The sequence below is a fragment of the Panicum virgatum genome, chromosome 7N (assembly GCF_016808335.1).
Source record: "Panicum virgatum strain AP13 chromosome 7N, P.virgatum_v5, whole genome shotgun sequence".
NCBI classification, from domain to species: domain Eukaryota; kingdom Viridiplantae; phylum Streptophyta; class Magnoliopsida; order Poales; family Poaceae; genus Panicum; species Panicum virgatum.
The window spans coordinates 18,882,939-18,901,010 of NC_053151.1; the positions used below are offsets into that span (position 1 = coordinate 18,882,939).

Here is an 18,072-nt window from a genome sequence, read left to right on the forward strand (position 1 = left end):
GTGGTGGGAGCTCGATGACCATGCGGAGGCGGGAGACCTTGCGGTGGCGTTGGAGGCCCAACCGGACAACCGTGCGGTGGAGAAGGGCGGCCCAGATGCTTGGGCCACTGCTGGGCCGCGTGGCGATCCACTCCTGGCGCCAAGGCGGGACGGCGTGGAGTTTGTTGGTACCTCGGGAAAAACCAACGGCGGGATGCGTCGACGTCGGCCAAGTCGAAGAGGTTTCGGCGGGAGGTCGGACACGTGGCGTCGTCGGGCTTGGCGGGTGTGCCCGGAAACATCGCGTGGGAAGGGTTCGCGGTTCCCTCCAAAACCGCAACCGAACTCGGTTTCGGCAGTTTTCCAAAAACTGCCCCCGGAAGATTCCAGAAGGACGCGTGGCGACATCAAGGGGATTGCGTCGAGATGAAGCAAGGTTCTCCGAGTCGTCGAGGCCGTCGGATGTCTTCAATGTATCTCTTCCGGTTTTGCCCCTAAGGGCCTTCTAGTTTAGTCTAGCACTTAGGGGTAGTTTAGTCTTTTAAAGGGAGACTTGGAGTGGAAGAAAGGATGGGAGAGATGGAGGGGGTGGTGGCTGCCTGGACACAAAAAGGGAGGCGCCTCTCCCTGGGCTGTGGTGGGCTGAGAAAAGAGAAGAACTTGTCCCTGGCGCCCTCTCCTTCCTTCTCCCTGTTCTTCTTCTCCCCTTCCATCTCTAGGATTCTAGCAATGGATTTTTGAAGAACTTGTAAGGAGATCTTGTGGGAAAGGAGGCCCATCCCTCCTTGTGCCCTCGGGGCTTTGAAATCAAGGTTCGTTTCATGTTCATCTGAGCTCTACATGCATGAATCATCCTAGTTCTTGATTTCCTTGTTCTGGTGTTTCTACTACTTGTTGCTGTGGTTCTTAAGGCTTTTCTTGGCGACTAGAATCATCCTAACCAAGTACTAGAATTCATCTAGATCGCAAGCCTTCAAGAACTCAGTTTTAGGAAAATTCTGAAAAACCCCGTTCTTGCCTCGTTTTTCGTCGATTCCTCACAATCCATGGAGTGGATCGTCGATTCCTTTGGTGGGTAGGTTCACAAGGTCTTTGTGAGCGTGCCTGCGAAATTTGGTTAGATTTCGACTTGATTTGGGCTTTCAAACGTCAAATCTCTCTCAGGTCGCGGGCTTGAAAAACTCTGCTCTGCTCGGGCAGATTTTTCCTTAACACCGGTTGAACCGATGCTAGCCTTCGTGTGCGTCGGATCAACCGGTGAGTGCTTTTGTCACGGGTTAGGGTTTTTGGGGTTTTGTGTGATTGCACCGGTGCTTTGATCTCCCCGACGTCGGTTTAACCGGCGTTACTAATTTGGTTTGCAGTTTTGGGCGTTTGACCGACGTATAGGGTTTTGCCTACGTCGGATCAACCGGCGTTCATTTACTTTGGTTTTGTTGTCTCTCTGGACAACTGCACCGACGCTCGAGGTTTTTGAGCATCGGTTTAACCGGTGTTCATTGCTTGGTTTGGTGCATTTTGTTGATCCTCTGGACAACTGCACCGACGTGAGTTTGCGATTTTGTCGGTTTAACCGACGTTCGATCACCGTTTTAACCGACGAGGTTCAAAACCCAGCGTCGGTTCAACCGGTGCTCACTGGTTGTTTGCTGCAGGTTCTGTATCACCGGTTTAACCGACGTCGTTCAAACGTGTGCGTCGGATCAACCGATGATATATACCTTGCTTGGTTCTTGCACTGCTTTCGTGCAATTGCTTCCGCACTTGATCGCTTTGGTTCCTATGCTTGTTTTGTGTTAGTGTAGCTTCCTTGTAGCTACTCTGCACATCGCCTAGAACTCTGGGGTTGGGGTGCACTCTTGAATTGTGAGCCGAAGTTTTTGATCGCGATAATTTTCGAAGGCTCCCATTCACCCCCCCCTCTGGTCGCATTTCTCGGTCCTACAATTGGTATCAGAGCCAGGACGGTTTCTCTATAGCCTTCTCCGGTTCGAAACCGTTGTGCGACCATGGGTTCACCGGGCAAACCCCCGATCTTCGATGGATCCGATTACGACTATTGGAAGGTGCGCATGCGTGCCTATCTTTTGAGTCTAGGTTCCGAGGTCTGGGAGATTTGCGTGGACCCTGATTATGTGAACCTTGCGGTCCGTACGACCGAGCTTCAGGTTAGGAGACATGAGGTCAATAGCAAGGCGTACAACGCTCTCATAGCCTGTCTCTCTCGTCCTGAGTTCGATCGTGTCAGCGACCTTCTCACAGCCCGGGAGATCTGGACACGGTTGGCCAATTTCCATGAAGGAACCAACCATGTCAAGTCGAGGCTGTATGAGACTCACCGGCGGGAGTACGAGAACTTTTCTCAGTTGCCAGGTGAGAGCATCGACACCATGTTCAGTCGTTTTCAGTCGATTGTGAACAAGGTGCGTGCGAACCAGCCACAGGGCACCCAGGCCTACTCCGATCATGAGAAGGCTATGAAGCTTCTCTATGCTCTTGATCGCAAGGTCTGGGAGGTGAAGGTCCAGACTATCATAGAGTCTGCTAGCTATGAGACCCTCACTGTGGATGAGCTGTTCAGTAAGCTCAAGGCTTCGGAGGTGGAGAAGCTCTCTCGAGCTAAGATGGAAGGCAATCATGCTGATGCCTCCGCCTCCAAGTCTATGGCCCTAGTAGGCACCTCTGGAGCTAACTCTGACCCTTCTCTTGGAGGTTTTTGCTTGTCTTCTCTTGTGTCTGTGACAGATGAGCAGCTGGAGGTGCTGGGAAACGAGGAGCTTGCATTGATCATCCACAAGTTCCAGCGTGCCTTCAACAACAGACAAGCACGAGCGAAGACCTGCTTCAACTGCGGCAAGACCGGCCACTTCGCCGCCGAGTGCCCCAAGAAGAAGAGTTCCAGGGATGATGACGGCCGCTCCAGGCATGAGGAGTACCGCGAGCACCACCACAAGCACAAGAGTGGGCACTCCCACAAGAAGAATGGCGGACGCTCCAAGCGGCACCACGAGCGGAAGAAGAAGAACGTCGGCAAGTACAAGGACAAGCAGGCGTTCGTCGCCCAAAGCGAGGATCACTCCTCCACCAGCCAGAGTTCGACGTCTTCGCCCTCATCCAGCTCCAGTGACTCCGACTCACACCACCGCGGCGAAAAGAAGCGGAGCTCCAAGAAGAAGGCCACAGAGGGCTTCACTGGCCTTTGCCTCCATGCTGGGAAGGCGGCCGGTCTCTGCACCATGGCCATCGACTCCGACGCCGACGGAACTCCTTCCACTACTGCAGAGCTTGCACCTCAGCTAGAGTCAAGCTCTGAGGTACGTCCTGAGCACCCCACTCCTGAGGAGTTGGAGGATCTTTACACTGCTTTAGATAATCAGGATTTGATCATTAAGGATGCTAAGAGGCAGTTTAGGGCGTTGAGACAGGAGCTGAAGGAAGCTAAGTTAGCTTTAGAGATTGCTCAGTCTTCCCCCGTAGTGGAGGATTGTGTTGAGGAGGATGAGTGCAGTCAGTGCATCGGTTTGATGTCTGACCTGTCCGAGCTCAGGAGCAAGTATGATGAGAACTTGCTCAAGCTCGAGGAGGGCAAGAAGGCCATGGATGAGCTCAAATCCTGGCCTACCCTCTTGGGTGCTTGCAAGGAGTGCCCAGCACTTAGAGAAGAGCTTAAGGAGAAGAATGTTGCTTTGAGGAAGTTGGAGAAATCCGCAGTTCCTAGCTCTTGCTCTGCTGATTGTACTGTGTGCCCAAGCCTGATCTCTGAGCTTGAGGAGGCACGGAAGGACAAGACCCGGATGGAGGAGGAGAACTCCCACCTTCGGGAGATTCTCAGTTGGGTGTCCGCCCGCGAGCCTCAGTTGGGCATGATGGTTCAGCAGTTTAAGCGTCCTGATGGTGTTGGGGTTGGTTTTGCTTTTACTCCTGCTGACTTTGTCCAACCCTATGGTAAGATTGGTGAGATACTTGAGCCAAGTGTGAATGTACTCTCTTCCACAGCTTCACCAGTTCCTAAGCCAGCACCAGTTAAGGACGGAATCCTCACTGAGCCACCTAAAGCTCCACCTAAAAATCCAGTGTGGGTTCCCAAGCCTAACCATCTCAAGAACCGACTGGATACACTCCCTCCTAGTGGTAAGCCAATTCCTAAGCCCAAGGTGAGGACTCAGCCCCCCAGAGTTCCTCAGAGAGCCCCAGCTTCTACATCACAGCCTACACACAAGAGAGAGCCTTACCTGTGTGAGTGGTGCGAAAGGGAGGGTCACTTGGCAGAATTTTGCTTCCGGAGGTTGAGGTTTGAGCGCAGGCAGTCTGAGAGGCGTGCTCCGGAAGTGTTCCACCAGGCTACAGGTGGACACACTCCAGCTCGACGTGGGCAGAGGCGGGATGCCAGGCCACGTCGTGTAGGTGGAGGAGGGGGAGGCGGTGGTGGTTACCGTGCTCCTGTTGGTGTTTTCGCCGGCCCTGTTCCACACCGTGCCTTCGGTGGTGGTCAGCGAGGCCGAAGCTTTGGTGGCGGAGGCGCACCACGTTTTCCTCAGCGTGGTGGTCGCCAGCCACAGTTTTCGTTTGAGGATACTTACCCTGCTTTCGAGCAGATGGCACGGCACTGGTTTGCTTCTTTCTGTGCTAACCCCAGTGTCGGGCCATTTGCCCGCTCTTTCTCTTCTTACTGAGCAGGACACTCGAGGGCTGGAGGACATATGGCTCATGGACTCCGGTTGTTCGCGCCACATGACCGGAAGTCACAGATGGTTCTCCAGCCTCACCCCGATGAAGGACAAAGAGTACATCACCTTCGGGGATAACAGCAGAGGAAAGGTACGTGGAGTTGGCGCTATTCGGATTTCAGATGACTTCACCTTGAGAGAAGTTGCTCTTGTTGATAAGCTGGGTTTTAATCTGCTCTCTGTCTCACAACTTCTTGATGATGGGTTTGAAGTGAGTTTTAAGAGAGGTTGCTCGCGTGTTCTTGATTCCAGAGGAGAGTTTGTGTGCGGCATTGTTCCTTTTGGCCGTGTGTTTCGCATTGACTTTTCTGGATCTTCTTCTAGCACCTCTCACTGTCTGGTGACTGGTCAGTCTTCTGAGCTCTGGAGGTGGCATAGGAGACTCGGTCACTTGAGCTTTAATCTACTAGTTAGGCTCAGCTCACTTGGTCTGATCCGAGGATTGCCCAAGCTGAAGATGGACAAGGACCTTGTGTGTCACCCGTGTCGTCACGGGAAGATGGTTTCCCTTCCGCACCCACCTGTAAATCAGGTGATGACATCGCACCCTGGCGAGCTTCTTCACATGGACACCGTTGGCCCTGCTCGCGTGCGCTCTGTCGGTGGGAAGTGGTACATTCTTGTGATCGTTGACGACTTCTCTCGGTACTCTTGGGTTTTCTTCTTGGAGACTAAGGATGAGACTTTTCAGCACTTTCGTGATCTTGCTTTGAGGTTACAGAATGAGCTTCCACATGCCATGAGGGCTATCCGCAGTGATAATGGAACTGAATTTAAGAACGCTCGTTTTGATGACTTCTGTCGTGACTTTGGTCTTGATCACCAATACTCCTCTCCTTATGTTCCTCCACAGAATGGCGTGGTTGAACGCAAAAACCGGACCTTAGTGGAAATGGCCAGGACGATGCTCGATGAGCATAGGACTCCTAGGCGTTTTTGGGCCGAAGCGATCAACACCGCATGCTATGTTGCCAACCGCATCTTCCTTCGCTCATTCTTGAAAAAGACTTCGTATGAGTTGCGGTTTGGTCGACAGCCCAGAGTGTCCCACCTGCGTGCTTTTGGTTGCAGATGCTTTGTTCTGAAGGAGGGAAATCTTGATAAGTTCGAGTCTAGGAGCTCTGATGGCATTCTTCTTGGCTATGCTCTTCAATCCAGAGGCTATCGTGTTCTTATTCTTGAGACTAACCGGATCGTCGAAACTTGTAATCTAACCTTCGACGAGTCCACTCCTTCTTTGTCTGCCTCTTTGGAGTGTGCAGGTGATGATGAGTTTGGCCAGGACATCTTTGAGGATGAGGATGAGCCTGAGGCGTTTGAGGATGATGGTGGTGTCCCTGCGCCGGCTGCAGGCCCACTTCCTGGAGATTCGAGTTCTGACGACGATGGCGGCCCGCTCCCCACAGCTTCGACTACGGCCGATCCACGTCCAGCTCAAGGTTCTTCCTCCGGGACCCATGTTGAGGGAGGTGGCGAGGCGACTTCGTCAAGAGAAGCACCACGACACATTCAGCGTCGTCATCCACCTCAACAAATGTTAGGTGACCTCAACGAACGAACCACGAGGTCCAAGGTAACAAGTATCGCTGGCTTTGCTCATTCAGCGTTTGTTGCCTCCTTTGAGCCCAAAGATATTGGACATGCTTTATCTGATTCTAACTGGGTCAATGCCATGCATGAGGAGCTAGAAAACTTTGAGCGAAACCAAGTCTGGGTCCTTATAGAGCCTCCACCAGATTGCCACCCTATAGGTACCAAATGGGTTTTCAAGAACAAACAGGGTGAGGATGGGATGGTTGTGAGAAACAAGGCTAGGTTAGTAGCTCAGGGTTACAGCCAGCAGGAGGGGATAGATTATGAGGAGACCTTCGCACCTGTAGCTCGTTTAGAGGCCATCAGGATCTTTTTAGCCTTTGCAGCTTCGAAGGGGTTCAAGCTGTATCAGATGGATGTTAAGAGTGCCTTTTTGAACGGGTTTTTAGAGGAGGAGGTCTATGTGAAGCAACCTCCTGGCTTTGAGAGTCCCAAGTTTCCAGACCGAGTCTTCAAGCTTCAGAAGGCTTTGTATGGTCTGAAGCAAGCCCCTAGAGCCTGGTATGCGAGATTGAGAGCCTTTTTGCTTAAACAGGGGTTTGTCATGGGATCGGTAGATAAGACCTTGTTTCTCCTCAGGCGTGGTGCTGATTTTCTGTTGGTTCAGATTTACGTGGATGACATTATCTTTGGTGGCTCCTCTCACTCTCTTGTTTCTAGTTTTTCTGATGACATGAGCAGGGAGTTTGAGATGTCTATGATGGGTGAGCTTCAGTTCTTCCTCGGGTTGCACATCAAGCAAACCCGGGATGGCACCTTCGTCCACCAGGCCAAGTACACCAAGGACATGCTCAAGAAGTTCGACTTCGGGGAACTCAGTCCCATGCCGACTCCCATGAGCACTTCTACGGCGCTGGATGAGGACACTGAAGGTGTTGCTGTGGACCAGAAGGAGTATAGGAGCATGATCGGCTCGCTCCTGTACTTGACGGCCACCAGACCCGACATCCAGTTCGCGGTCTGTCTCTGCGCGAGGTTCCAGGCTTCTCCGCGCACTTCTCACAGGAACGCTGTGAAGAGGATTTTCAGGTACCTTCGATATACTCCTGAGTTTGGCTTATGGTACTCTTCTTCCTCTTCTCTTGCGTTGGTTGGCTTCTCTGATGCTGATCATGGTGGGTGTCGGATTGATCGCAAGTCGACTTCAGGCACTTGCCAGTTTCTTGGAACTTCTCTTGTGTCTTGGTCTGCCCGCAAGCAAACTAGTGTAGCCCTTTCCACCACAGAAGCCGAATACATAGCTGCTGCTAGTTGTTGCTCCCAGATCCTTTGGATGAGACACACTCTCAGTGATTATGGCCTAACCTATGGCAGAGTTCCCATTTTCATTGACAGCACCTCAGCCATTAGCTTAGCCAAGAACCCTGTCCTACACTCTCGCTCCAAGCATATAGACGTGAGGTTCCACTTTCTGAGAGATCACTATGAGAAGGGTGATGTCGAGCTGACCCATGTGTCCACTGAAAATCAAGTAGCCGACATCTTGACCAAGCCCCTAGAACAAGCTACCTATGCTCGCTTGCGGGGAGAGCTTGGCGTGTGCTACCCATTTTGAGTTGGGTAGTTGTTTTTGTAGTTTAGGTTTTGTTTTTCCTTCTTTTTGCTTTTTCTTGCATTTTGTGTACATACCATCTTGCATTGCATTTGCTCATATGCATTACACTTGCACTAAGCTTCTCATGTATGATATCTGCATTTGCTTGTGCCTTGTGCTATGCTATGAGTTGTATATATGCTTTGACCATGAGTAGCTAGCTCCTTTGAATATGTTGTATATTGGCTCTGAGCTTAGCTATTTTATTCTTTGCAAATCATATAACTTGGTCACCTTCTGGATCTGCTACTAGCATGTGTAGGTTTGTATGCTTATGCTATCTTGATCATGCTTAGTGGCTAGGTCCCTTGCTCTCACATGCAACAAGATGCCCTCTTTTCTGTTGGAATAGTTTAATTGGTATCTAATTTCAAAAAGTCCAACAATTTGGTTTATCTTGGGTTGCTTTGAGTGAAAAGATCCAGGTGGGATTGCTTGCACCACTGTTCTTGTATCGAGACTGCTCCTCTGGAGAACTTGGACAAGGCTGTGGATGACTGAGAGTGGTGTCTTAAGCTTCTGATGGTCCTTGACCTAGGCTTGGCACATTCGCTAAGTTAAGCACTTGCAAGCTTTCAACCCCTGGCACCGAAATTTGAAAGTTTTCAATTGGTATCAAGGCTGCTTGAGTGGCAGTTGCTGTGATATGGTTTGGATAGCTCACCTGTATGTTCTTGCTAGCTCTAGCATGCTTGCTTGCCTTCTAGTATGCTAGGTCCTTTATGGTGATGCTTTTCGTTTACAAATGACAAATGCTTGCTCATGATCTGTATAGATATATTCTTATGAGCTTCTTCATGCATTGTCTTTGTATATGCACCCTCATATATTGTGCTGATTTGACCCTTGCAAATGCTCTTGTTCTGTACCTGGAAGCTTTTAGGCACGCATGCTTGCACTTCATGGCATATTTCCAGGGGGAGCATCTAGACAGGGGGAGTTTCCTTGTTGTGTGCTTTGTCAACAAGGGGGAGAAATTGGTGTCTCTTGTACCTTAAGGGGTTAGGGGAGAAATTCTTGTTCCTTGTCCTAAGGGGGAGAGATTCAGATTTAAGTGTGCACATATCTGGGAAGAGTTGCATAGTGAGGGGGAGCTGCATTTCAGGGGGAGTTTTGAGCATGAAAAGCTTTGTGATGCTTATTTTGCTGGTTGCGTTGAGCCTTACCTCTTTCTGGAGGGACCAGCTTTGCACATGCTTGGCTGTGTTGAGCCTTGCCTTTTTCTTGAGGGGTCAAGCATGTTTTGGAGTCAGTGCGTCGAGCCGTTGCCCTTGTCTTAGGGGCTGACTCTTTTGGCTTTGCTATCTTCAAGTGATCTTTTCTTGCTTTCATTGGCTTTTGGTCACTTGAGATAGTTCTCTCTTGTTTTCTATTTCTTTTTGGTTATCTTTGTTTTCACCAGTGCCCGGTTGGGGTGTGGTGTTGACAATGCACTCATCAAGGGGGAGATTGAGAGGCAGTGGAGGCCTGCTCCTTAGTGTGATGAGTGATTGCCAACACGTGGAGTGGACTGACAATGGTGTAGTCGCGACTCTGTGGAGATTGCGCCGATTTCTTGGTCTGTGGTGTGCAGGTACACGGATGGCGTGGTGGCAGCGAGATGGTTTGGACAAGAGCGAGGCGCGTGCCGATGTACCATGCGGCGGCGTTGCGGTGGTGGGAGCTCGACGACCATGCGGAGGCGGGAGACCTTGCGGTGGCGTTGGAGGCCCAACCGGACAACCGTGCGGTGGAGAAGGGCGGCCCAGATGCTTGGGCCACTGCTGGGCCGCGTGGCGATCCACTCCTGGCGCCAAGGCGGGACGGCGTGGAGTTTGTTGGTACCTCGGGAAAAACCAACGACGGGATGCGTCGACGTCGGCCAAGTCGAAGAGGTTTCGGCGGGAGGTCGGACACGTGGCGTCGTCGGGCTTGGCGGGTGTGCCCGGAAACATCGCGTGGGAAGGGTTCGCGGTTCCCTCCAAAACCGCAACCGAACTCGGTTTCGGCAGTTTTCCAAAAACTGCCCCCGGAAGATTCCAGAAGGACGCGTGGCGACATCAAGGGGATTGCGTCGAGATGAAGCAAGGTTCTCCGAGTCGTCGAGGCCGTCGGATGTCTTCAATGTATCTCTTCCGGTTTTGCCCCTAAGGGCCTTCTAGTTTAGTCTAGCACTTAGGGGTAGTTTAGTCTTTTAAAGGGAGACTTGGAGTGGAAGAAAGGATGGGAGAGATGGAGGGGGTGGTGGCTGCCTGGACACAAAAAGGGAGGCGCCTCTCCCTGGGCTGTGGTGGGCTGAGAAAAGAGAAGAACTTGTCCCTGGCGCCCTCTCCTTCCTTCTCCCTGTTCTTCTTCTCCCCTTCCATCTCTAGGATTCTAGCAATGGATTTTTGAAGAACTTGTAAGGAGATCTTGTGGGAAAGGAGGCCCATCCCTCCTTGTGCCCTCGGGGCTTTGAAATCAAGGTTCGTTTCATGTTCATCTGAGCTCTACATGCATGAATCATCCTAGTTCTTGATTTCCTTGTTCTGGTGTTTCTACTACTTGTTGCTGTGGTTCTTAAGGCTTTTCTTGGCGACTAGAATCATCCTAACCAAGTACTAGAATTCATCTAGATCGCAAGCCTTCAAGAACTCAGTTTTAGGAAAATTCTGAAAAACCCCGTTCTTGCCTCGTTTTTCGTCGATTCCTCACAATCCATGGAGTGGATCGTCGATTCCTTTGGTGGGTAGGTTCACAAGGTCTTTGTGAGCGTGCCTGCGAAATTTGGTTAGATTTCGACTTGATTTGGGCTTTCAAACGTCAAATCTCTCTCAGGTCGCGGGCTTGAAAAACTCTGCTCTGCTCGGGCAGATTTTTCCTTAACACCGGTTGAACCGATGCTAGCCTTCGTGTGCGTCGGATCAACCGGTGAGTGCTTTTGTCACGGGTTAGGGTTTTTGGGGTTTTGTGTGATTGCACCGGTGCTTTGATCTCCCCGACGTCGGTTTAACCGGCGTTACTAATTTGGTTTGCAGTTTTGGGCGTTTGACCGACGTATAGGGTTTTGCCTACGTCGGATCAACCGGCGTTCATTTACTTTGGTTTTGTTGTCTCTCTGGACAACTGCACCGACGCTCGAGGTTTTTGAGCATCGGTTTAACCGGTGTTCATTGCTTGGTTTGGTGCATTTTGTTGATCCTCTGGACAACTGCACCGACGTGAGTTTGCGATTTTGTCGGTTTAACCGACGTTCGATCACCGTTTTAACCGACGAGGTTCAAAACCCAGCGTCGGTTCAACCGGTGCTCACTGGTTGTTTGCTGCAGGCTCTGTATCACCGGTTTAACCGACGTCGTTCAAACGTGTGCGTCGGATCAACCGATGATATATACCTTGCTTGGTTCTTGCACTGCTTTCGTGCAATTGCTTCCGCACTTGATCGCTTTGGTTCCTATGCTTGTTTTGTGTTAGTGTAGCTTCCTTGTAGCTACTCTGCACATCGCCTAGAACTCTGGGGTTGGGGTGCACTCTTGAATTGTGAGCCGAAGTTTTTGATCGCGATAATTTTCGAAGGCTCCCATTCACCCCCCCTCTGGTCGCATTTCTCGGTCCTACACCTATTATGTTGTCGTTTACTCCTGCCCTGTAGCAGACAAGGAAAGCGCACATGGGGGGATCATGTGACCACTCTGAACATGCATGTTTTCCTGGTTTTGTATGTACTCTGATCTCGGCTGTTATCACATTTCCACCCCTGCAATTGCTCCGAACCCACCAATTGGTCTTGGTCTTGGACAAGAGGAATAGAGTGATTTGTAGACTCCTGCCAAGGAGGAAAAGGGAGATGGACGCTGCCATAGTCGGCCAGCTGCTGAGCCACACCCTGCCGGTGCTCTACAGGGGGATTCAAGATAGAAGCAAGAAGCTGAGTGACCTTGATGCTGATGTCAGGTTCATCAATGTGCAGCTTGACTTCATCAAGGCTGCCATCAGAGATGACCGCAAGCGTCGCAACGATATGAGCGATGTGCGCAAATCCTGGGTTGTGCAGCTCAGGCACTTAGCGTACCTCATAGAGGATTGCGTTGACCGCTTCTTGCCTCATGGCGGTGAGAAGATAAACCCTGGGGATCTGGCCAGTGAGATTCAGAAATGCAAGAAGTTAGCACAGGTCATACGAGATGGTTTAGAGTGCTACACCACCACCACCACTAGTGCCGAATCAGAGCAAAAGCCACAGCAAGTTGCTTCATTCCCCGGATCAGCAGCACCAAGGAGCTCCTACGCACAAGGGCAGCATGATCCCCAGGCTGAGCTCGTCGGCATGGATGAGCGCGTCCAAGATCTCCTGGCTCTGGTACGTGAATCTGAGAACCCGGTGGAGAAGAAGCTCAAGGTGATCTCCATCGTCGGCTTCGGTGGCATCGGCAAGACTCAGCTTGCGAATCAAGTGTACAGGCATTCAGATGTGCTCAATCAGTACCCTCTGCAAGCTTTTATTGGCGTGGCGGGCAAGAACACGGAGGAGATACTTCAAGAGGTACTCGAGGAATTACTCAAGAAAGACATCAAGGGGAAGACCAAGACCTCCATCCAGACTCCACAACATCATAATGGTGTCATCCATGCTGCAAGTACCTCCACTCAAAGCCAGTTACTCGTACAGAATGGTGTCGTCCATGCTTCAAGTGCAAGTACCTCCATCCAAGCCCCAAAACTGCAGAATGGCATTGTCCATTGCGCTAGTACCTCCAGTGTGGCCTCAATACACATGAATGATGTACGCACACGTCTCAGATCATACGTACAATCCAAGAGGTGACTACTTTTTCAGTGTAGACTGCTGATTAATTTTCTGCATGCATCAAAAGTGATTTGTTTTTTAGTTCTCAATGAACTTGAGAGAAGAGTCTAGTTTTGTTTTCCTTTTCTTTTAGGTGGCATAGGTACTGCAATGCCAACTTTCTCTCTATAGAAAACTGGTTGCCAACACAATAGACATACTCAGATACTTATCAAAAGAAACCTTGTTAAGCTAGTTGGCAAATACCGTTTCGACATCAATGCAATGATTTAGGGGGTGTTTGGATCCCTAGAGCTAAAGTTTAGCTCTATGTTTGGACTCCAATTAGTAAGACTAAATATGAGCTAATTGAAAAACTAATTGCATAAGTTAGGGCTATTTGATGCGTACAATCTATTGATCCTAATTAATCATTGCGTGAGATAATCATAAATTAATCAGGACCAATAGATTCTACCTATCAAATAGCCCTGACTTATGCAATTAATTTGTCAAATAGCTCATATTTAGTCCTACTAATTGGGGTCCAAACATAGAGCTAAATTAAAGTTTAGGTCCACAGATCCAAACACCCCCTTAAGAATTAGATTTGAATTCTTGGTTTTGAAATTAAACAAATTTATTTCAGTAAGGATTATTCTATCCTTACTATAGTTGTCTCTAATAATCAAATGCTATGATCTGAACCTATCAGAACAAGGACATGATAAATAGAGGGTCATATGCTGCCATTTTTTGTATGATTTAATTTAACTCTTTTGTTCCATCGTCATGAGAGAAGAGGTTCCATCATGTATTACGATAAGAATCGAAAATTTAATTAATTTTTGAGTATTTCTGTGGTGCATAAAGAGGGACCAACGATTATAACATGACACTTGTAATAATGGAGAGGTAGCATATCCTAGTACCTGAGATACCCATTTTCAGTACCAAGTACCAAAATACATGTAATACTTTTGATGATGCCTCTTGCTCTATTATTAACATGTATCGTCGTTGTAGGTACTTGGTCGTGATCGATGACGTGAGGACAGAACAGCTGGGAAGTGGCGTAGTATCAGCCTTCCCTGAGCAGGAGGGCGTGGATAGCAGAATTATCGTGACCACGAGCATACAGTCTGTAGCGAAAAGCTGCAGCTCTGGCGATGGCCACGTCTACATGATGAAGCCACTCAACGAAGAAGAGTCAGAAAACCTGTTCTTCAATGTGGCTCGCACGGGGCCACAGCCAACGGAAATCCCAAAGAAATGTGACGGTGTACCACTTGCTCTGGTCAGCATAGCCCGGTTCTGTAGAAAAGACCTGAGCAGATGTGAAGAAGCGTGGAGGAAACTGTGTAAGCCGGAAGAGGACTACAGGCTAGCAAGGATGCAGCGGGTCCTTGTGGACAACTACGAGAGCCTATGTAGTCTTGACCTACACGGGTGCTTGCTATATCTTGGCATGTTCCCGTATGGCCATCCTATCAGGAGGGGACACCTCATACGGCGATGGCTCGCTGAAGGGCCAGATGTTGGGTGCAGCACCAACCTGATGGCAGCCGAGAAGAATTTCGACGCCCTCATCGATAGGAATGTCGTCTGGCCCATCAATGAGAGCATCAAGATATGCCAGCCTCCTGGGATGATGCTGGAGTACATCACCGGCGAGTCCGAGTCGACGGATTTCATGGCGCTGTGCCGTGGTGACAATGAGACTAGGAGAACAGCCTCGTCAGTCGGCATCCGCCGACTCGCCCTCCATGGTACCGGTGCTCCCGATGATGGAAGGGTCTTGGTCGAGGAGGATGTTGAAAGTGATCGGGTGCTCTAGCCTAAGAGGGGGAGGGGGTGAATTAGGCACTAATAAAAACTTAGACCTAGTGCTCCAACTAGTTTGCACAAAGCTTAAACTAAAACAAGCTATCTAGATGTGCAACTAGGTTGTTCTAGTGTAAAACCCCTATCCCAAAAGAGTTTAGCAACCTATAGCCTTTCCTATCAAGAAACTATTCTATGAAAGTAAAGGCATACAAATTACTAGAATGAAATGCGGAAGCTTAAAGAGCGGGATAGGAGATAGCAAACTCTTGACGCGGGTGTTTATCCCGTGGTTCGGTTAGCCACAAAGGCACACCTACATCCACGTTGTTGTAGCACTCACTAAGAGTATTGCTACTCGGCCACCAAGTCTCTTCCGTGAACACAATCACGGTCACCTTGGCCCCGGGTTCCACTAAGGAGCTTCTCCACAAAGGATGGGGGTCTCCACGTCCCCCGCACAAAGGTGTCGTCGCCGCTCCACACCAAGTCGGAGGGTCGATGACGTTGCCGGCGAGCTCCACGCTCCAAGGTGCCGGCACACCAAGCTCTTGTTTTGGTTCACTAATGAACCACAGCACAAAGGCTCTAAGCCTTGCAAACTCACTCACTAAGAGCTAATCCTTTACACAACACTCTCAAAGTGTGCTAAGGGCTAAGGATATGATCTTGATGCTTTTGTATGGCTTGGAGATGTTCTTGGGTGTGTGTGGGATGTCCAGCAACTCCAGCAATCTTCAAATGGCCGGGGTGAGGCGTATATATAGGCCACCAAGTCTTGTAGCCGTTGCTCCAACGGTTAGCTGAAAATCTGCGTACCACCGGAAGAACCGATGCCTCTTGGCAGGGTAGCGTCGGTTCATCCGGTCACTCATAACACGAAGTAGCCGTTGGACTCCTGATGGCTGACGCAGAGACCACCGGTTGAACCGATGCTTTGCACCGATGCCTCACCGGTTCAACCGGTGCTGAAAGAATCTTCTCCTGGACGCTGACGTCATTACACCGGTGGTATGCACCGATGCCCCATCGGTTGAACCGGTGCTGAAGACACTTCTCCTGGGCACTTGACATCGTCTCTGGTACACAGGACGACCAATGCACCGACGGTATGCTCCGATGCACCGTCGGTTGAACCGGTGCTGAAGAAACTTCTCCTGGGCGCTTGACATCGTCTCTGGTACATAGGACGCCCAATGCACCGATGCCCTATTTTGGACCGTCGGTTCAACCGGTGCCTATAGGCTGACTTGGCTTCGATTCCCTTCTGCACCAAGGTATTATGGCGTCGGTTCTTCCGACTACCACCGGATGCTCCGATGCCCTGGCGTCGGTTCTTCCGGTGCTCCTGAATCGAAGAGCTTTCAGGGCGCTGCCCTGAGACCCGCGAGGGGCGGCTCCCCCTCGACCCCCGTCCGCTAACCGGGTAGCGGAACCCCCGTAGGGGCTGCCCTTCGGGTCTTGCTACGCCTATTTTCTCTTTCTCTTTGTCATCACTTGAACCTAAAAGCCTGAGAATGATCATCTTAACAATCATATTAGTCCAAGTGTTGTGTTGTCATTCGATCACCAAAATCACTCGAAATGGCATAAATGGTGCCATGTTCGTTACAGATGTGTCTCGTCTCCGGACTCTGGCTGTCTTCCGGAGCAACCAAGGCGAGGCTGAGGCTCCTCTCAGCTTCGCCAAGTGCGGGCTGCTGCGGGTGTTGGATCTGGAAGCATGCCATGGTCTGAACAAAAGCCACCTCGAAGAGATATGCGAACTGCTGAAGCTGCTTAGATATCTGAGCCTCAGGGCAAGCACTAGTATCACCAAGGTCCCAAGGAAGATAGCCAAGCTGCAACGCCTGGAGACACTAGACCTGGGGAAAGAGACAGTGGTCAAGGTGCCAGCAGAGGTACTGTTGCTTCCCCACCTGAAACACCTCCTTGGAAAGATAAAGCTCCGCAAATGTGACAGCGGGAAGAATAGGAACCTAGACAGGTTCCTGTCAAAGGAAAGTAAGCTGGAGATGTTATCAGGATTTGTCGCCGGCAAGGACGGCCGAGGTTTCCCACGGCTGATGTGCCATATGAGCCGGCTGAGGAAGGTCAAGGTATGGTGGGATCCCGATGCCGATTCCACAAGGCTGCAGGCGGATGGTCTTCAACAGTCCATCAATCGGTTCCTAGACAGAGCCTCGCGCATGCCCGCCGTCGAGCACTCCCTGTCCATGGAGTTCCAAGAGTGGTCACCAGCGTTCCTGGATTCGCTACGTGCCCCTGCTGTTTGCACTCTTTCGTCCATGAAGCTGCGCGGCCGCGGTGAGCTGAATCGCGTCCCAGCCTTTGTCACGAGCCTGACTGGTATTAGAGAGCTGTGTCTCTTGGCAACCACTCTGAGCTGGAATGCTATTCAAGATGGTGTGAGAAACTTGAATATATTGAACAACCTGGAGCTGGTTGCACAGAACATCGATGGCGCCGTTGTAATAGATTCTGGGAACCTTAATAGCCTCAAGCGGATGCGCCTTGAGGTCGAGCGAAGGCTGCTCCAGATAACAATCCAAGACGGAGCTCTGGAGAGTCTTGTCTCACTACATCTGATCTGTAAAGATCTCAATGGTCCTTCTGCCGACCAGGTCTGCCAACTCAGGAATCTCAAGGAAGTGGAACTGCATCCTGAAGTCGCTGATGGAACAAAGCTTAGTTGGAAAGATGCCGCAAGACACCATCCTAACAGACCCAACTGCTTGCTCATCACATACTCTCGCCTTATGGAACAAACCACGCAGCCAGCATCCCCCAACCAATCATCCAGGTCAGTCTTGTCTCTTGATCTCCTGGTTTTTTCTCCACTTGTGTGATACAGTTCTTTGTTGTTTTGCTTTGTATATGATAATACCCTGATACACTGACGGAAATGACGCTTTGATTATGCAGTGCAACTGCTACTGGAAAGCTATCAAATGTAGCTAGGAAGTCTAGACAAATAGCTGGTGCCATTTTGCACCTTGGTGCAAGGTCCCGTGGAAATTAATAATATGCTTCCGTTCAGGGTTACTGCTCCCGCTGAAGGATTGTTTTGTCTTGTTTCATGGAACCGGTTGTAGTTTCCACTTTGTTCTTTACCTTTCATAAAGTGACCTTCCTGTCTAATTAGCTTTTTAAAAACTACCCCGATTCAAACTATAGGTCATTTTATTATTTGTAAAATTATAGATTTAGCTATGTATTAGACATTGCATATATCTATGTGCATTGCAAATATTATGAACCTAAAAAAGCCAAAACTTTCGGCCCCCTCATCGGCCGGCTTAGGCGACTCAGGGGCACTCGAACCTCGGGCACCACAACCCTCCGCCAACGCCTCCCACTACTACACAAATCTTAACTAAGTGGGCAAAATGCATTAACTGAGGCGATTTTTGCAACCGCCTCGGAGTCATCATCACGGATAATGTGGCATTAACCGAGACAGTTTGCTGCCCGCCTCGGTTAATTGAATAAAAAAATTTAAAAAAAGAAAGACACGTGATGAGCCTGCTAAGCCCATCATAGGCCCGCCAAGCCCATCTGAACTAGGTAGCTCGCCGCCGCGCCGCTGGGGCCGCCGCTGCCGCTGCACC

At 50.2% G+C, this 18,072-nt stretch overlaps 2 protein-coding genes across 2 annotated transcripts; both read left to right on the forward strand.

Annotated features, from left to right (window-relative positions):
- The first annotated feature begins 11,647 nt into the window (after window positions 1-11,647).
- Window positions 11,648-14,474, forward strand: LOC120680973 (disease resistance protein RGA4-like). The gene is made up of 2 exons (XM_039962535.1): window positions 11,648-12,672; window positions 13,664-14,474. The coding sequence occupies exons 1-2, from the start codon at window positions 11,699-11,701 to the stop codon at window positions 14,472-14,474; spliced, it is 1,785 nt and encodes a 594-aa protein (XP_039818469.1). The 5' UTR covers window positions 11,648-11,698.
- Window positions 14,475-16,062: 1,588 nt separating this feature from the next.
- Window positions 16,063-17,619, forward strand: LOC120680974 (disease resistance protein RGA4-like). Its single transcript, XM_039962536.1, has 2 exons — window positions 16,063-17,264; window positions 17,387-17,619. Exons 1-2 carry the CDS (start codon window positions 16,063-16,065, stop codon window positions 17,481-17,483), a joined length of 1,299 nt encoding a protein of 432 aa, XP_039818470.1. The 3' UTR covers window positions 17,484-17,619.
- Window positions 17,620-18,072: the final 453 nt, after the last annotated feature.

Excerpts from the sequence above, each read along its gene's own strand:
- LOC120680974 (XM_039962536.1), top strand. The coding sequence starts at position 16,063 with ATGTTCGTTACAGATGTGTCTCGTCTCCGGACTCTGGCTGTCTTCCGG. Across the intron at positions 17,265-17,386 it reads TCCCCCAACCAATCATCCAG|TGCAACTGCTACTGGAAAGC; the intron begins GTCAGTCTTGTC and ends TTGATTATGCAG.
- LOC120680973 (XM_039962535.1), top strand. The coding sequence starts at position 11,699 with ATGGACGCTGCCATAGTCGGCCAGCTGCTGAGCCACACCCTGCCGGTG. Across the intron at positions 12,673-13,663 it reads TCATACGTACAATCCAAGAG|GTACTTGGTCGTGATCGATG; the intron begins GTGACTACTTTT and ends TCGTCGTTGTAG.